Source organism: Indicator indicator, chromosome 21 (genome assembly GCF_027791375.1).
Source record: "Indicator indicator isolate 239-I01 chromosome 21, UM_Iind_1.1, whole genome shotgun sequence".
Classification (NCBI taxonomy): Eukaryota; Metazoa; Chordata; class Aves; order Piciformes; family Indicatoridae; genus Indicator; species Indicator indicator.
In genome coordinates, this window is record NC_072030.1 from 14,712,583 (window position 1) to 14,731,826 (window position 19,244).

Sequence of the window (19,244 nt, forward strand, 5' to 3'; positions counted from 1 at the left end):
TCACCACTATGGGGTAAATATTTCAGCAGGTTTGTAATGGACAGCTGGAGGAATGCAGTATTTTAAACTGCAAACAAAAAATCATGTCAGGTAGATTAATAGAAACACTGTTTACAGTTTACTTTCTGGAAGTAGGTGGTGAACAGAATATTTCACCATCTTATTTTCAGTATTTCAAAAGCATTTCCGAGATGCATTCAGGAAAAGGTTCTCCACATCCGTAGTCATTAATTATTGTAACTAGCATCTTTTACCAGCCAGAAACAGCCTCAGTGAAATGTATAGAGAGTGAATTACAATAAATGCAAGATCAAGCAGCACCAACTCTGTCACCTAAAGGTATTCAGCCTTTGTAGTTATGGGGTGCTATTGGTCTTGATTCCTTCAGGGAGAATTTGAAAGTGTCTGCAAATAGGGCTGGGTTTTGAAAGGTTTCAGGTCAGCTAGGAAAAGAAAAATGGCAAAACCAGCAACAGGCAGACAGCAAAACAAGACTGAAGTGAAAGAGAAGCCCTCCTGTTCTCTGAGCCTGAAGAATTTAATGCTGGCTCAATTGCTCAGGCCACTGAACTACCATTCTCTGGCTTAGCATCTATGCTGAAAATACCTGCTAGAGAAGAGACAAAAACACAGACTATGTGTAACATCTTTACCTCATTCATCTCTTCTATGTTGGTAATCATGACAATGATGGGGGAACGCTCCTGCCACACCATCCTCCAGAAATCACTGACGGTATTGACTATCGGTCCCTGAGTAGCGATATAAACCTTTTCCTCTCCTCTGTAGCCCTGCCAACAAAATAAGAAGAAATCAATTTTAACAGGGATGGCCACCACAGCCTTGAAGGTTCAGTCTTCAAAACAGATCACTACCACTGGTTGAAATGGTGCATCAGTTCTTCTGTCTCTCTCCTGCACATGTGTACACGGAGCAAAGGCACCATATGGACTCACATTGTAACACCAGCAATGAGTCTCCAACAGTCTTGAGGTGATGCTGGCTAGGTCAAGAGCCTTATTCAGGCTTGTGACCCAGTGCCCTGGTCAGACCACCTGTCAAGCAGTCTGCACCAGGAAGTGCAGAAGCATCTTTTTGTCTGGTCTGAACCTCTACATTTGCACTTCCAGATTTGGTTTTCAGTTCATGTGAGCAGGAGAGAAGATGCCTTTAAAAGGCAGTGGATGCTGCAATTCTGTTTACATTAACAGTGGCTGATAGAGGCTGGACAGATACATTGGGCTGCTGAGCTCTCACCCTGATGTAGTTAGCATTGATGTAAGAGCTGAGGGGGTCATCCTGATCAGCTGAGGTAAGGCACACTCTGCTGTGAGGATCTAAAAAGTGTAAAGAGATAAGTAATAGCTTATCAGTTGCTCAGAGGACAGAGAGACACAAGATTAATTTTTTACAGTGACACATTTACATGTATTCATGACAATAACAACAGATGTGAGTGGCCTTAGAGAGTTCCCATGTTTAAATGTTAGCATAAAAAAACAGGAAAGAATGATTGGGATAATTTCACTTTTTCTGATAGTTTTACCTATTCTCTGAAGCCTGCTTAGTCTTTCCAGTTGCAGAGTCAGTGTCCCAGAGTGACTCTGGAAAAGCAGTTTTCTGCTCCAGGAAATTACTTCTTAATTTGTTAGGTCAATAGACTCATTCTGGCTTACAAGACATTAGAATATTGTTTGTGAAATGACAGCAAACAGCTTTTCTCCCAAACCACTGCACACAGGCATGACAATAACTCTTTCCCTACTTTGTCTGGCAATGAATTGAACTCCAGGATGCGTTATTAATGATTACAGTGGTTAAAGAGAAATTAAAAGAACAAAAGCAGTCTCTTGAACTTTGTGTAAGTTTCTTGAGTACTTGAGAGCCTCTCTAATAAGGGCTGTTTACAAAGCATTATTTAATAACATGACAAATTATAACATTATTCTACCTGAGAAGTTAATCCAGTTCCCACTGAAGTCAATGGGAGCTGCTCCACTGATTTTTATGCCAGCTGACACAGGCACATGTCCATCCACTTTCACCAGTACTACACAGTTTGTTACCACTGACAAGAGACATCCCCCTGATAGAAGCCTTAGTGAACAGCAATTGCTTTTATCACCAGGAGAATACTAAAAACAAACCATAGGTGACTTCCTCATTAAAAAAAAAAAAATCCAGCCTGCTTAGAAACCAAAACAATTTCAGAAATGCAAAACTGGTGTGATACTGAGTAAAGCTCAAAGGACTAAGCAAACAGTCATTTCTACAGTACCAAAGGCTCAGCATCAAACACTGTCCTCAGAACGGATTTGTGCTATCTATTCTGTGACAATGTAATCACAAGTCACAAAGCAGAAGATATTAACAAAGCTACTGTATTATAGCACAGGAGTAGTACAGTCAGTGAGTTCCTAATATACTTCCCTCTTGCTCAGCTTTGCTCACATCTCTAGTGCTGGGGAGATGGTGAGACGAGCTGAAGTCTGCTTTTTAGTCAGTAATTCTGGTAGCCTGCAACATGGCACACTGTTAAGAAGGTGACATTGGTTGTGTGAGATGTTTACTCAAATGTCACTGGACTGGGCAGCTAAACCCCTTCCATGAAGTCCCTTTGCCTGTGTTTTACGCAGTCATCCATGGAACCTGCTTAAGTTAGAGTAACAATTACTGATCTCTCACGCTAAAAATAGCACTAACACTGCTGTCCAGCTCATGGGGGGTCTTTAGGGAGAAATACAACACAGCTGATGAATTCTATCAACAGGTGCCAGAGACTTTTTAGCACTGGATTCTTGTAGTATTCTTCAACTGTGGTAGAATTTGGGTTATTTCTTACGGTGGAGTTTTTTATTGCCATAGCCACAAACATTAAAAATCATTCAGAATATGCTTTTAAATTCTAATACTTGGTTGTTGATGTAGTATTTACATTTGTTAAGGTGGTTTGTTAGTGAACGGTTTCAGCCTTGTGAAACTTAAGAGAGGCCTATGAATGCAGTGGTGATACAAGAACGTGTGTTGTGTTGCAGAAAGTGTAGCTGAAGCTGAATCACATCTCTTAGAAACATGTAAACAGGAATAATTCCTCTTTAAGAAAAGATAAAATCATAGCAAGACTTTAATATAGAAGTTTTTAATATAAATTTCAAATTTCCAGAGTGGCTTTTAAGCAGAATCAAATCCTACTCTACAGGAAAACTTCTCCCAGGACAAAAGGAGTAACAAAGGCCAGGTTTAAGATGACCTTTTAAAAAGCAGTAGAAGTCTGTTTCTAGCCAGCTTTTATTTCACCACCACAGCCTCTTTGATAGCCATTTTGTGTAGATACTCTACCTGACATTTTAGAGAAACTTGCTGAACTAGACTGAAATGTTCTTTGTAATTTGAAGTGGTGTAAAAGTAATAAGGCTATGTAGAAACTGAAAAAGTCTGTCTAGACATGACTCCTGTGACAAGGATTCACTAAAATTGTTACACAACATGCACAGTAAGTTCTTGTCACTCTGGAGTGCTGTAACAAGAACGTAATTTTCTACCTATTCAAAAAGTGTCTCCAAACAGCTTAGCACAAAGTTGTAGTTTTCCAGGGAATGCCATAGGACATCCCCAGAAGAGGGCTGTCTGCAAACCAAATTCATAGCTATGAAATTACCAAATCAACCTCCTTGGCTTGGCATTTTTCCCAAAACACACTTCTGCCCTCAAAAAAGCTACATTTTAAGCCATTTGACTACCAAAAGTAAAATTTGAGAATCTGCAAAAAACAATTCACTGCAAAAGCAACGTGTATGAGATGAATTACACACTAGTATTAGGACTCTTACTACAATCAACTCTAGGGCTTCAAGTAACTGATCAGTATATTAAGTGACTGCTTACCTTCTAATGGTAACTGCCCAGATTGCTCCTGAAGAATCAGCTGCTAAGGGAATGTTAGTTACTTTTTAAATTCAGAATCTGGGTTTGATTCTAGTTTGGTAATCAAGCATTGGCTGTTCCCTATGATAATCAGTTGTCTCAGTTTGCTGTACTGCAGTTGTTCAGCAGTTCCTGCCACGACCGCTTTCTGCAGCTAGAACTTGAAGGAATGCTAGACACTCAAGGCAGTATAGGCTCAGCTCAGAAACAGAAAGGCAGTGGAAGGTCAAAGCCTGAAAAGCCCTGAACTCTCCCTCATCTTGCTTTCAGTTTCCTCTCCCACTTTGTGCATAGCTAGTAAACTGGGATACTTGGCTCTGATGCACAAAGGGGTTTGTTTAGCTCTCTTTGCTAGCACCAAGCTCTGTGAAATGGGAGACAGCTGGATAAAAAAGTGAAGTGTCAGCACTCTTCCCTCCGGAAGCCATCATTTGGTCTAAGCCAGGGACAAAGCTGTACAGAGGTCACTAGTTTTAGAACTCCTTCAGAAAAACTATCCAGATCATAATGAGCTTGGGACAAGCTTGTTAACCCTTGGAGACATGCTAGGGTAGAAACTACTTCTCTGGAACCATTTGCAGTCCAGGTACCCTGACTGAAATGACAGGTATAGCTGAGGACATTGCTGACTTTTCTGCACTTATCTTCGCTAACCTGACACTGAACCTTTTGGGCCTTCCAAACAGACCTACTGTGGTTAGTAGCAATGGCATCTTCCAACAGTGGCTTAGAGAAAAAAAGAGGCATGAATCTAATTGTGTCATTTTCAAAGTGACTTTAAGTAAGACAGAGGGGAGACTGCTGACACTTCTAAAAATCTGTACCAAGACGTTTCTCAATGTCCTGGCAACAAACAAAAATAGGGTAACAAAAAGATTTTGATCTTCTGCATCGTCTTAATGCCATCAGGCCAATTTCCACTCTTCTCAGTTTACATCTGAGGCATGATTCTGAGAAAAACATGGGCCAGGAAAGTAAGATTGCTAGAATTTAGTCATTCTAAAGGAGTTTAATCAAAGGCAACACTAAGTAACATCTCAATAACCACCACCAAGTTCTTGTGTAGAATTTTTAAGCAGTGCTGAACGTTGCAATTCTAATGACATAAAACCCTAAGTGCTGCTGTGAATTTGAGGCTCCTCATGCTCTGTACCTCTTCTGGAATTTTATTTACACTTTTAAATCATGTTGCTGCTTCATATATACAGCCTTGGAACAATACATTGTGCTCACATCTCACTCCATGCATTTTGAAAAGGGAAGTGCAAAGCCTTTCAGCACATGGGCCTCAGTGACTTAAACCGCAGAGACTTACTTGGGAGAATTGTTTTGTAGCGATTCTTACGTACTAAGCCTGGAATATCGTATTCCTTTGGATCAACAAAGTTCATTGGAATTTCCTGTTTAAAAAACAAAACCAGAACAAAATAAAACCACAAAACACAGTAGGTAGCGTTATTAGATTCACAAGAGGAATAAAAACCCCAAACCCATTTTGTCCTACCTGTGAAGGAGGCAAAGTGAAGAAGTCAAGTGAGACACATGGTACAGTACTTCTAGCAATTTACCACTGAAATGTGATTGATGTTTCCTTTTACTGTCATTGGCTTTATTTTCTGAAATCCTTTATACCAAAAAGCTCATAGTGACTAATCCATTGAGGAACACAGGCAGTGGCATTATGTTAACTCCTAATATTATTAGAACTCAATTGCAAGTGTAGGCACAGAACTAAGCAAAAGGTGGTACGTAAGATACTCTGCTCCAAAAGCAATGGACCTCAGACACCATCCTTTCTGACTCACACTTCTTCTTCCTCTGAGGGTGGAAGGAAATAATTTACTAGTGACTCTCACAAGCAACAAATGATGACACACTTTCTGGCAGGTTGGCGTACTGACCTAACTCTGCAGAGCTGGGGAGCGTCACACTTTGCTCACCACATTTTCAAGCTCCATAGCTCAGGACAGTGAAGAGGTATTCAAGGAATGATTACCTGCTTGCTATGTGGCTGACCCAAAGAACTCACAAAGATGGAAGAGCTTCTTATTTTTCACTACTAAATTGCTGTAAGTGGACAACAGCAGGCAGGAATAAACAGGATCCTCTCACCAACTGGAGTCAGTAGGCATGTGACGAAATGGGATGTATTAGACTTAGCAGAGAAAGGGCTCATGAGAGCCTGGGAGCAGAGCTGGTCATCCCAGATGCTGCATGCTGGATGTGAGACACCAATACTGGACATATGGCAACAGGAGTCAGGGTTGAGTAAGACAAGCCTCACTCTGGGAAGAAATTGAGATGAGCAGAGGAGCTGTGGACTATGTTACGTTTTACAGCTGCAGAAGAGTATCTGCATCCTGTCTCTCAGAGCACTGAGCACACTGTTGGGCTTAACCAGAGAAAATTCATGACTAGCTCATCTTTGGAAGTCCCTTCCAACCCAAACCATTCCATGATAAAAACATTCTGTTGAAGTGATTTCCTATCCATTTGGGAAACTGTATAGGAACAAAACCTGCATGTTTTCCCCAGTTGTTACTTGGTATTTAGTTAACCAAAACTCTTGAATCAAGCTTCATGGTCTGATTCATTGGGACTTAGTCATTCACTGCTCAAGCAAATCCTTGAAGTCAACAGAACTTCAGCCTGACTGAAAACTCTAAATCTTGTAAGAATTTCAGGGACTTAGCCCTGTACCCCCTCTGACTTTTCTTCCAGAATGAAACACAGCTGCTTGCTTCATTATGGTCTGCACTTTGAAAACCAACTAAGTTAGACAGACTGAAAATACATGATGCAGAGCAAGCTGGTGATAACTGTTTCATAAAAAAAAAAACAACCTAGATCATTAATTTGTAATTAATGACCCTTTGATTATGAAGCATTTTTATCTATGCTTATTTCATTTTTCATTAAATAATGAAAATGGCTTGGGATAATTTGGATGATGAATGATTTTCTGAACACCAGGAAAACTAATTCACAAATCTCTCTGAGAAATGCAGCCTATTATTTTTCCTAATTCTAACATTAGTTTCATTGCTTGGAAGCTACAGTGCACCTGTGAGACTGATGCAACTGTATGTGAATTTGCTCAGCAGTCAGTGCAGACACTCACTTAGCAAACATTTCCTCCCTAGAACAGTAATAGATGCATTACTTCAGAAAGTATCAGAGCTTGCTGACAGAAAAGCTGCTTTTCTTCAACTTGTACAGCACTAAGTGAATTAAGGACTACAGATACCTGGTGGTCTGTTTTAAAAGAGAAATCCAGACTCTCTCATCTCCCTCTGTGCTTAGAAAGTGGAAAAAAAACCAACCCTGAAATTACCCAGGGAGAGAGGACAGTGAATGATAAAGCATTACTCTTGCCCTTCCAGACCCTTCCAGGTCATAACAGTGACAGGTTGAAAGGGATGTTACATTGAAGAACATAATTTTCCTCCTGCTCTGCTGAGATTTCATGCTTAAGATAATATTTCACCAGGTGGCCTTAACTTTGGTAGCTCTTGATCACATGCTCTGAAATACCCCAGCATGCAAAGTCTGCCCTGGTTACCTCCTATCTTGTACAGGGTTGAATGCTCAGAGCCACTGTAGCATTTTGCCTATTTTTTTAATGCCATGACAATGCCTATCACGTGGACACTCAGGCAATTAGGGAAGAGACCCACAGAATGCAAAGATCTGAAAAGTCACTGTACTCATCACATCAAAATGTATCTGGCCTTTTTCATAAGCTACTTAGAAATCCAGTATTCAATTTCTTGCTTCATGTGTGTGGAAGTCCTTTTTCTCATGAGGTGAGGAATTCTTTATCCCAAAGCAACAGTGGATACAGTGAGCCAAGGAAACACTTCAGAACCATAAACACAACTGACAGAGCAGCTTGCAACTAGCAAAGAGTTTTTGAGCAGAAAAAAATCCCAGTAAGACATACTTTCTATGGCTCCTGCTGAGTGATGTAGCTATCCTGTGCTTTGGTTTACTGGAGAAAAATGAGGTTTGAAAAGTAGTTCCATGCCAAGCATTCAACAGCAAAGAGTGTGCACTTGGACTATTTTCATCCCTAGGGTAACCTCAGACCTTTCATGAAGTTATGCCTATGGCAAGTTGGCTTTTCTTCTGTACTCCAGAGTCAAAGACTTTGATTTTTTTGGTTAAAAAGTAGCATGCCCAAGGAAAGAAGCTTGCAAAAACAAAGCTCTTTGTTATCCCTTGAAATAATCATGTCTGCAAGTTTTCAGTGATGTTGTCACTTAAAAATGGAAGAGTTGATTCTGGCAACAAATTTGGGAACTGCATTAAATGCTTCACTGATAGAGGCAGAGCTTGCATGCACTAAGAATATAAAATAAAATATATAAAATAATAGCAAGGCTCATAGAAGGGAGACAGCACCCCATTTTTCTGATGTTCCTAGAAACAAGAGGTCTGATACTCACAAAGAACTCAGCCTGGAGTATGAAAGGATCCAGTGCTTTCTTGTGCAGTTCCTCTTCAGTGAGAATGTTTGATGCTGTCTGGAGGTATTCTCGGGCTGACTGTTCCCGTGGTGACATGACATAGCCAAAACCTTGCTCAGAACAGCCTGGGGTACACATATCAAGTGTGAGGGAAACATTTGAACCTCTCCTGCAAAACAGAGCAATTGAGGTTTGCTTGCAACAGCAGAGACTGATCACTGCTGTTGGCAACAGACACAGTCCCAGTGACAGAAGTTTTAAAGCATTTCTGAGCTTTGGTCAGTCTTCCATATCATAAATACAGATTTGATGGATTTTTGTCTGAGTATCTTTAACAAAATAAACTCACACAATATGGTGACTACTAGGTGTAATGTTCTACGAATCCATAAAGTAAACATTTTTAAATGACTTTTGACTGGCAAAATCTAGTTAGAAGGTGTGAGCAGGAGCTCTTGAAATTCACATAAACATGCAGGCATGACCAGCTCATAGAGAAGGCAGTAGAAGTTGTTACGTGGATCACAGCCCTTGCCTGGATTCAGGAGTTTTTCCAGAAGAATGTGCAGCCAGCCTCCTGCTATGATTCACAGTCATGGGGAAATGATTTTGGATGAAACATGGCCACTAGTGGTAGACAATGAATCTCTAGTGACACCTTCCCTACTCTCCTGTGTGCTGTGACACAGCTACCACATTCCTGCCCAGAAACAGTTGGATTTGATGACAAATGCTTTTGGTTCTACTAAGGTAGAAGAGGCTACCTAGGTAAAGATAATAATAGTTCATCAGATGAGGAAATGAGATTGTTTATTCTTAAGAGTAAGATTCAGTACCATTTGAGTTAGCTAGTGACTACTCTTCTAATAGCATGGATGGCTAAAGAATGAGAAGGAAGTAAAATGAAGCAGAATGGATGCAAAGGAGGGCAGAGAACTCAACACAACACAATAAGGAAGAGTGACCAGTGCTTGATGCAAATGAACTGCCAGAGCACAGCTCAAATCTGAAATAGTATCTGGCTTCTCAAGCACACATACATTGAAAATAAGTTTATTTTACATCTTAAGTGTACATGTTCTACTGAGTGTGAGAACTTCAAGCAACTGCATTCCTTTTCCCAGCCCTACATCTTTGACAGTTCTTTTTAATTGTAATTCATTAGTTGAACCAATTGATATTCCCCAATTCTCTTGAAACAATGAGTATTTTTCCTGCAGGCTAGCAGTCACTTGAGAAGAAACATCAGCATTTTTAAACCAAGAGAGACAGAATGAACTCAGAGATAGTGAAAAGCACAAACAACTGATGCATTTCAAGCCCAATCTTGCCCATGATGTAAAGCAACACCAAAACTCACTGCAGCAGCAGGTTCAGGGACAAGCCCCAGAGGTTATTGCAATCTCACATTTAAAGTAGAACATAATAATAAAAGGTAGGATATTTTAGGACAAATGTTGTAACTCAGAATAAAGGAAGAACAAACATTGCACAGAGTGCAAATCAAAAGCCTCTTCCGTAGCATTCCCTCTTATTGTGGTGTGTGGAGGTTTGGAAACTTGGCATCACACTTTCTGAAATCTAAGTTCTGCCCATTGTTTTAGGTTTTAGACACAAGCATTAGCAAGAGCTAGCATTCCAGTTAAGCTTGAAAACGTAGAAGTAAATAGAGGTAGTAATTTGCTATGTTGAGCCCTTCAGTAACCTCATTCTTATTTATAACCTTTGCAGATCTCTTTATAGGATCTTTGTTCTATTTCACTAAGACAAATGAAAGAACATAAACCAGAAAAAAAGTCTTCCTTTTATCTTAAACTGCTGCTTCCCAGCTGTGAATCTGAGAAGCTGTTGTCCTGATGGGTTAAAGCAGTGAACACAGCTCATCCAAAGTTTCATTACTGGGTTAATTTCAAAGGAATTAATCCAGTTTAGGACTAACCCGTTTATATGAGAAATACTGCACATCATCACTTGTCCTATAGTTTGCTTTTGGAGAAAGGACTAATCCTGTAGCATGAATGACAGAAAAAAAAGTTATGATTCACCTTTTTTTGGAGGTAAATGCTTTCACTGCCCTATAGTAGATTTCATACAATGCAATTGCCTTCTTGAGAATGGGAAGAGACTAATCAAACACAAATGGGTATTTCAAAGGAAAGAAATGATGCTTTTGAGTGACTCTTGTTGACAGCTATCTAGAAACCACATGGTTTTGGCTAATATTATGATTGGACCAAAACTGAGAGAGGAAATAAAGCAGATGCTTGGCTTTAAAACCACGTTTTACAGTGATATTCATGAAGGCAAGAAATCTTCCTGCCAGGCACAGAATTCCTCCGTCCCCCAACTCTGGGACCAGACATTAGGCACACCTGCCCTACCTTTCTTGCAAGCCCACAGATTTAACTGTCAGAGTCGCTGGGTCTGTCTCCGCCGCTTTAATGTCCATTACACAGTCAAAAACCGGAGTCTCCGGTACAGGATCCAAATCTAGGAAGTCATCCTCAGTTTTATCCTCTGTCCACTCTGAGTATGTGAACGAGGGCTGTCGGCTCACAGACTGGCGTCTGTCCTCTTGCAGTGGAAAGGGGGGGTCTGGAGGAGCTCTGAGTAGATGCCAAAACTGGAGGAAACAAACATTTTAAACAAGCTTTCTGCTGGTTGCAGCCTTTCCATGCAGCCTTTCCATACAGCCTAGAGAGTGGGTCTCTAGGGCAGCATCCCAGCCCACTACAACGTGTTAGAATTAGAGACTACTGAAGAGGACAGGAATGTTCCATGCAGGAGCAGCTTTGTGGTGCACGTTACAAGGATTCACATCTACCCATTCAAACCTGCTTTCAGCCACAGAGGTTTCCACAGAGCTGGCAAGGCTTAACTCAGGGAAACGCTGGAAAAGGAATGTGCTTGTGACCATCATATGCAAGCCAATGTGATATCACTGTCCTTTTGTTCAGTTTCTTACCCTTCCCTAGGCTTGCTTACAAAACAAAAATCTACTGTATTATTCTACAATCATACCTCTCCTCACTTAAAATGGGTTTCCAACTAAAATTTAGATACACATGGCTTAAGGAAAAGTAAATCAATTTTTCTGAACTGTACATCTTTGGTAATCTGGCACTCTACCCTGAATTCATGGATAAATCTATCTTTTTTTAAAGGAGGCCTTGACTTGATGTAATTCCTTTTGAGAGTCTGTATGCCTATATGACTTCTTGGCCAGTGGCAAAGACTGCTTTATAAGCTAATTATCTGATTTAAACATGGTATAGACATTAAATAATAAATCTTGTGAAGTTCTAGGACATAAATGTAATGTTAAAGTTTATAATATCAATTAACAGAAGGTTTGAAAGAGCATGAATCTAAAAAACTACCGTATCAAATTGGTTTGCATGGATGCTGTAGCAGACTAGATGACTGGGAGGTTGTATCAGGAGACTGCTTCATCTTCCACATGGGCTTCAGCTAAAAATTTCAAGACCACTCCTGAATTCCAGGATTTGGAACCGCAGGCCAACTTCATCCATATTACACTGAACTAGGAGCAATACCACTAAGGCTAAATGTTATACAAACTACACTGCACTATCAGGACCCCTTTTGAGTCTTATTTTCCCATGTAAACCCTCTTCTGTCCTTTCCTTAAATGGTCTCCAAAAGGGCAATTTAATTTAGAAAACATGCAATTAAAAAAAGGACAAATTTCTTTTCCTAAAGCAAATTAGCTTGCATAGGACTTTAAATAACAATTTTCTTGTGCCTGTGTGTCTTCATTGTGCTGCCTTTGAGTGAACTTCACCATGGTATATAACACCCCCTCCACACTCTTACCAGGGAGTTGTGGCCATCAAAGGTATGCCCCTCTCATTGGCACTGATGCAGCTGCCCCCTGAATATCCTGTCCAGTTCTAGGCCCTTCAGTTTAAAACAGATGTGGACAAACTGGAGTGGGCCAAGTGGAGTACTATGAAGGAGGTCAGGAGTCTGGAGCACTTTGGAAAAGGTGGAGGGAATTGGGCTTGTTCAGTCTGGAGAAGAGGAGGCTGGGGTGATCTAACAGCAGCCCATAACTACTTGAACGACAGCTAGCCCACAGAGATGATGCAGCCAGACTCTTCTTAGTCATGGCTTGGACATTCAGCTTTGGAAATTCAGATGAAACATTAGGAAAAAATTCTTCCCCCAAGAGTGCCATGCTGTCATGGCACAGGTACCAGAGAGATAATACATCTCCTTCCCTGGAGGTTATCAAAACCTCTGTAGAAAAATGCACAGCTGACCTTTTTGAGTGCTGGCAACAGCCTTCTCTCAAGCTGGATGTTAGACCAGCATTCTCTAAAGGTCCCTTACCACTAACAGTCTTGAGGTTCTCTGATGTATTTCATTATACTGTGCATCACTCAAACAGTAGATACATAGTACAGCTTCAGCTTCCTGAGCTACCTGAATGCACACTGCTGCAAGGACAGGAGAAGATGTTCTACCTGCATGTTCAGTAACTCTATTCCCTCTCTAACAGAGCAGTATACAAGGCCAGTTTCAATCAATAACTCCCTAAAATGAAAGAAGCCTCCATCTACCACACAATTTGGTGCCAGTTACACAACCAATGGAGAAATGCAATACACTCCTGCTCCCAAACAGCTGACAGTTAGCTACATTAATTGTAATCATGCCACTGATCTTTTTCTGCAGCTGGGGTCTTGGTCTACGTTCTACAAGGGTGTTACACTCATATGTACACTGGTGCTCTGCAATAGCTCTGCCACTTAAGCCAATGGACGTTCTGCAGGCAACTCACAAGGCAACAATATTAAATGGTACTGTTACCAGACCACATCCCTTCTATTCAGGGGAAAATAGTTTCCATCTGTGGATCTGCAGAATAAAACCCATCAGTGAGCTTCCCAATTCATCAAGAAAATTGAGTAATGATAAATGTAGTTGTGGTCCTCTACCTAAAGCAACCGGATATAGAACTAGCCCCAAACATGTTACTTTGCAATCAAATTGGGCATAGCAATCAACAACTTTGGATAAATTAAACATCTTAATGAAACTCATTAAAAAGGGGGATGAATATAGTTTGCACACTATCATAACTTACCAGAGATCCTACAAATAACAGTCCTAGAGAGGCTAAAGACAGCAGGATGTACGATACCACAATGCTCCCGATCCGAGTCAGGTCCTGTCAAACAATAGAATTGACAACTAAATAAAGCATTCAGAGGCACAGCATAGCCTCTTGGCAAACTGTGCCCATGCAGCTTTAGTCATGCCACGCTCTTGTCTGTGGAAAAGCCACCACCACTACCAGCAGGAAAAACCACTAGACTTTGGAGAAGACCAAAATGTAAACTATCTCTAAGTTCTAGCATCTCAGAAGGTCTACACCCCAGATTTTACTGTTAAGGCAAACAGGAAATCTGAACCCAGCATCACTCATTGCCAAAATTGAGATCTGGATCCACAATTCAACTTTGCAGCCTGGACCAATGTTTCATTGTCAGAGTCAAAGTCATTTTATACCATGGCAAAGGGCTTTTAGTATTGTTTAGTACTATTCCCATGTTCTTGGGTCCATACACCACAGAGGACTTCTCTGTTTTCTACACACTGTGAAGTACCATCAGGTTATTCACAGCACTGGCACTGAAACTCACTCTGATGTCTTAGCCATATTTAAGTAGTTTAAAGTTTAGCCTATTTTCAATAGTAGGTGCAAAATTCAGTTTTAATGGGCTTCAGTGGGCAAAGAATTTTACTGTTTCTAACCCACCATTACAGTTAAGGAGAAACGTGGAGTTAAGAGCTTTCATTTGCTTATTTTAATGTCAGAAGACTTCTTTGCCTTTACTGGTTTCAAATCTAAATGTGCACAGTAAACAATGCCATAATAAACAATCCTCAAATATATGCATGAGCATCTGCACAGCCATACTTGGGGTATTCTTGTGGTGCATTCTAGGAATCATTTTCCTCCACACATAACACTTATTTTGAGTTGAAGTCCTGTAAATTGGGGATTTTCTGGAAGGAATAACTTCTTAACAATAGACCCACTGCAAGCAGGACACTAGCAACACATTACAAAAGCTCTGATTGTGCATAGTAAATCTTTACAGCTGAGAAAAGGCAAAAAATGCTTTCAAACAAACAAAAGAACAGGTGACATGCAGCTTGTAAACACTGTTAAGAGAACACAGAAAACAGTCTCTGCTGTATTGCAGTCACAAAAAGCACTGAGTTACATTTCCTATCTGTATTGCACTCTACTACAATATTAAGTACAGTGAATTGAACCATTCTGATTGCAAATGTATTTCACCTGATTTTTTCAAGGCAGTTGCTCACCATTTAATTAAGGTTCTGTCCACACCAGAGAAATCTGCACTGAGTATAATTACCCCAGCAATTTAACAGATGAATCATACTGGTATATGTGTCATTATGTCATGGTGAGAAGCTAAGCAATTTTACTGGGGAAGCTTTGTAGATATAATTGAATCTGTACACCTGAAATTCTTCTACTGCATACAGATATGCTCTGAACACTCAACAAAAATAGTATTTTTTGACTGAGTATCTTGTGATTTGCACCCTTTATGTAAGTTGATCCATTCTTCCAGAATTTAAGCTTCTATCCATCCTTATAAATCGAGTTCCAGCTTTCCTGGACTAAACCTTAGTGGGCTGATTTTTTTTTTATTGCTTTGTTCCATGTGCAATCATTTGCACATTATAAAAAACGTGCTATGCTGATCCAACATCACAGTCAAAAATCCAGCCCTGGATCTTGGAGACAACATATGGATCTGTTTTCAGAAAATTCTTGTCACCATTTCAGGACACACGAACAATTCAGCAGTAATATAATGCATACTATATGAAGTACATGTGTATTATACTTTTAATCAGAAGAAATATTAGAAGCACCACCCAAGGCTACTGCTATGTAACCAGAGAGGGGTTCAGGGACTTACCTCCTCTTGATCTGACAAAATCTGTTTAAATGGAGTAAGCAAATAAGACAGCAGGTCAAAGGCATTCTGAGCTGCTGGGATGGTCCCATAAGTGCTGTACCACAGCATCATACAGAGAAGCTGTGCAATCAATCAGAAAACACTTAATGAGCATCTCATTATACAAACATTCATTTTCATTTCAAGACTGCATAATTAACTAATTTAGTTCTCATTGATTTCATGTTGATCATCATTTTTGCTTTAAGAAGTCAGGTATTTTCTGGGCTGTAGCTTAACAAGAATTAAAAAGCTGAAGGCTAAAAGCTCAGCTACTATTAACCAGATAGTTATCACCAAGTAAAGCAAGCTTAAACTGATTTACACTAGCAAAAGGTCTGCCTGTACATCAAAAGAGCAACAGCTTCCTCTGACACCTGAACTTTCAGCATTATCACTTTTAGATCAAAACTGGCAATTCAAAGACTGTTAAAGGCCTATCTCATTCTATGCAAAGCTTTAACAAATAGCCATGTACATGTAGGCATCCCTATACACAGATACACACAGAGACACGTTGAGACATTTCACCTGAATCACTTAAGGCTGCTGCACACAGAGTTAAAATAAAACTGCAAAAGCACTGATGTGGTATTTAACACCCTTCTGGTGAGGTATAGCCTCATCCCTGACCATGAAGGGCATGGCACAACTTCAAAGGATATACCACCCAACCCACTTTTCAACAAGACAGTTATTTACCCCCATACATATCAGCCACAGAAAATGGATTGGTTGGGAGATGGGTCATCTGGCAAAGGGCACATTGCCAGAGGGGCAGGGAACAGGACAGGAGTCTGGGACATCAAAAGGCAGGAGCTGCTTCCAAAGCAGTGCTGGAAGAGGTGACTGGAATGAGAGGACTGCAGCTATGCCCATTGCTACATCTGCAGCAGATGAGGAGGAAACTCCCAAGCCAAGCTTAAAAGAAGGGTCTGAGCATTTCAAGTATGATGATGAGCTGCCTTACCAGTATCTGTGAGAGCACAAACAGATACATGTTGTCTCCAGGCATGAATCCATTCCACCGAGCAGCCCAACCAAGCAGTGCTGTTTTCTGGGAGGTTTTCAGGGGCTGCTCCTTCCTGTTCAGCTGTCCTTGCTGCCCTTCAGTTAAATCCATTGACTCCATGGCTGCTGGATTGGAAAGACCTTCATGTGAAAATGACATATGCAGGGAATGAATAGTACGCAGCCTCGGTGGAGGCTGCAAGGGCTATTGTTTGCCTAGAGACGATGGTTACCTCTCAGTTCTGCATCACTAAGTGCAGCTCAGGATTGTGAGCATCACACTCTGTTAGTGCAGCTGTATTCACCTGCCTTTGTCAGAAAAAAGTGAGCGTGGGCGGATAAATTATTTTCCCTTTCTTTCCGGAGGCGCAGATTCTGGGCTTTGTTGTTATTAAATTCTCATTTACATCACTGCACCTTTTTGGTTTGACTTTTGAAAAGGAACCATCCATGCTGTTTCCACACTTCTCGGCTACATGGTGGCAGAGAACCCCTTTATGCCCCTCTCTGCCTCAGTTTTTCTATTTCCCCTTATGTGTCTGCTTTGTCTAATTTGATTACAAATTTCCAGGGTAGAGACTGTTTCATGTTAAAACAGTGTTCAGGGTCTCTGGGTTTTGGCTGAGTGTCCTAAGGCACCAATAACATAGACTTTATTCTAAGAACTTACTTCTTGGATGAACTCATACTCAAGGGCTATTTAATAATGTTGTAATGCTATTCCATTCAGTGGGAATATGCACTGGAGCAGCTAGTCCCTCAGCAACAGTATTTTGAACAGAGCCTGTGTAGACAAATTAATTTACAAGCTAAAAGGAGAGGAAGATCAGACCCATTTGATGTAAGTACTACTGATTTACATCATACTACATTTGCAAAGTCCCAAAGCTGCCCTGTGTACAACACTACAGCTTTAAGCCTAAGTCAGCCATCTGTGCTCCAGGAAAAGGCCACATCGTTGGTCCTTCCATGGTTTGTTGCAGTCAGGTGTCTACAACATGTTCCTCTCATCAGACATTTCACTACATGTCCCTCAAAAGTAACTCTAAATGAGATAAGCATCCATAAACTAGCCACAGCTCTAATAAGGCAAATGAAAGATTGGATCTGTGTATCTTCTGAGGGTCTGGCCATTGGCACTTCACGATTTCTAAAATACAAAAACATGAGTGGACAGGAACATGAGATGTTTATTCTCCCTCTGTCATTGTTCTCCCTCCCCTCACTGAGACAGACCTTAGCTCAGCTCTCAGGTATTTTTTAGAACTTGTAAGATTTCCTATTTCAGAAGGCTGGTTTTTTTAACTCACAAAGCTCTTTATGCTGCCTTATGCAGCAGGCAAATGGAATGTCTTTGTTTTATGTCCATAACAGCCTAAGATTTTACAAGGTCACTTCTGCTTAGGTTGGAAACACAACCCTGACTCTAATATGACAATGTGAAAGTCACTTAGCTATACACTTGGATTAAAGACATCAAAGTTAGGGGACTGCTCTGTGTCTGTAACCATGGGGATTGGTGCCTCTCCACAGGCCAGAAGCCCACCTCCCAGTACTCCAGTGTTGTCTAGCAACAGCTGTACAGCAGTAGGAGTCACATTCTACTTCTCACAACTGCCTTATACGAAGGTAAATAGACTGATGCTGTTTTCACTTATTTTCACTGCTTAATGTAGAGATCCGGCCTATAGACCTAGGAGCCCAGAATTCCTACTCTGCTGAGCTGATACTCTTATCAATAGATATTTTCACTAATACGGTAGACCACAACAGGGGGGAAGAACTAAAATAATGAAGAACTGCCTGAATCCGTAAATATAAATGTATAGTTTAAGATTAGATTAAAATCCACTCAAAGATTTGCTACTCCAAATCACAGAAGATTAGGTTTTAACAAACATAATGACACCAACTTAGGGTTCTGTATTGATTTCACTCTGTCAGCTTTAAACAATGCTTCAATTACCATTCAAACGTCACCTTGCAATCCTATATTGCTATATTATCTGCCCTAATGGATTCTTCCAGGGCACAAATTAGGTAATAACGAGACAGATCATTAAAGTTTTCTTGTGTCAAGGTCAGCGTGAAGGTCTTGAGACAGCTGACAAGGATGACTACATCCAGGAGTGAACTAAGCTAGTGATTTGACTGACAGGGAATCATCCATATGATATCCTTCTGAATTCCTGCATCATGGAGACTGGGATTCAAGTTCCACTAGTATTTCTGCTTTGATGCAAGACTATGCTTGCTGGGAAAAAAAAAAAAAAAACACTAGGAGAAGAATTAAGAGGTCTTTGACATCTATAGCAGCCATATGGCTTGTTGAAACAAACTGAAATTTCAAAACAGGACCATAAGCTTAACATCATGCTTGCTATTCAGGAAAAAGAACTTTCTGGATCAAGCCAGTGATCCACTCCTGTATTCTTCTCAAACACAGCCACCACTACAAGCTGCCAAACATAAATGACACAACACTTTGCTATGGGATAATCTATGCAGGGAAACATCTTTGTCCTCTCACAAGGTAATAGATTTCCATAAGTGGACAATGCCCATTTTGAAACCCTTGTGCCTTTGACTTCCTATGTGGGTACGTGAAAGGCAGAAGGATGAAACAATGCCTATATACACCCTCAGAAAGACACTTGCTTGGAGTACTGGAGTTAACTGAAACACTCAAATGCACTGTAGTAGTTATAAGTCAACAATGCCTTGCAGTAACAAAATGCCATGATCCAATCAAATGCTGCTGGGAGCAAAGCATCAGCAGCTCTGTAACTCAACTGATTCATACCTAGAG

At 40.5% G+C, this 19,244-nt stretch overlaps 1 protein-coding gene across 1 annotated transcript in view; it reads right to left on the minus strand.

Annotated features, from left to right (window-relative positions):
• PTPN5 (protein tyrosine phosphatase non-receptor type 5) overlaps positions 1–19,244 on the minus strand; it is a 48,140-nt gene that overhangs the window by 13,899 nt on the left and 14,997 nt on the right. Inside the window, exons 2-9 of the mRNA XM_054390465.1 lie at positions 16,395–16,576; positions 15,386–15,505; positions 13,507–13,590; positions 10,775–11,016; positions 8,373–8,562; positions 5,240–5,324; positions 1,258–1,337; positions 654–791 (exon numbers count right to left, since the gene is read on the minus strand). Of these exons, the coding sequence (XP_054246440.1) occupies positions 654–791; positions 1,258–1,337; positions 5,240–5,324; positions 8,373–8,562; positions 10,775–11,016; positions 13,507–13,590; positions 15,386–15,505; positions 16,395–16,576 (1,121 nt within the window). The remainder of the gene's footprint in view (positions 1–653; positions 792–1,257; positions 1,338–5,239; positions 5,325–8,372; positions 8,563–10,774; positions 11,017–13,506; positions 13,591–15,385; positions 15,506–16,394; positions 16,577–19,244) is intronic.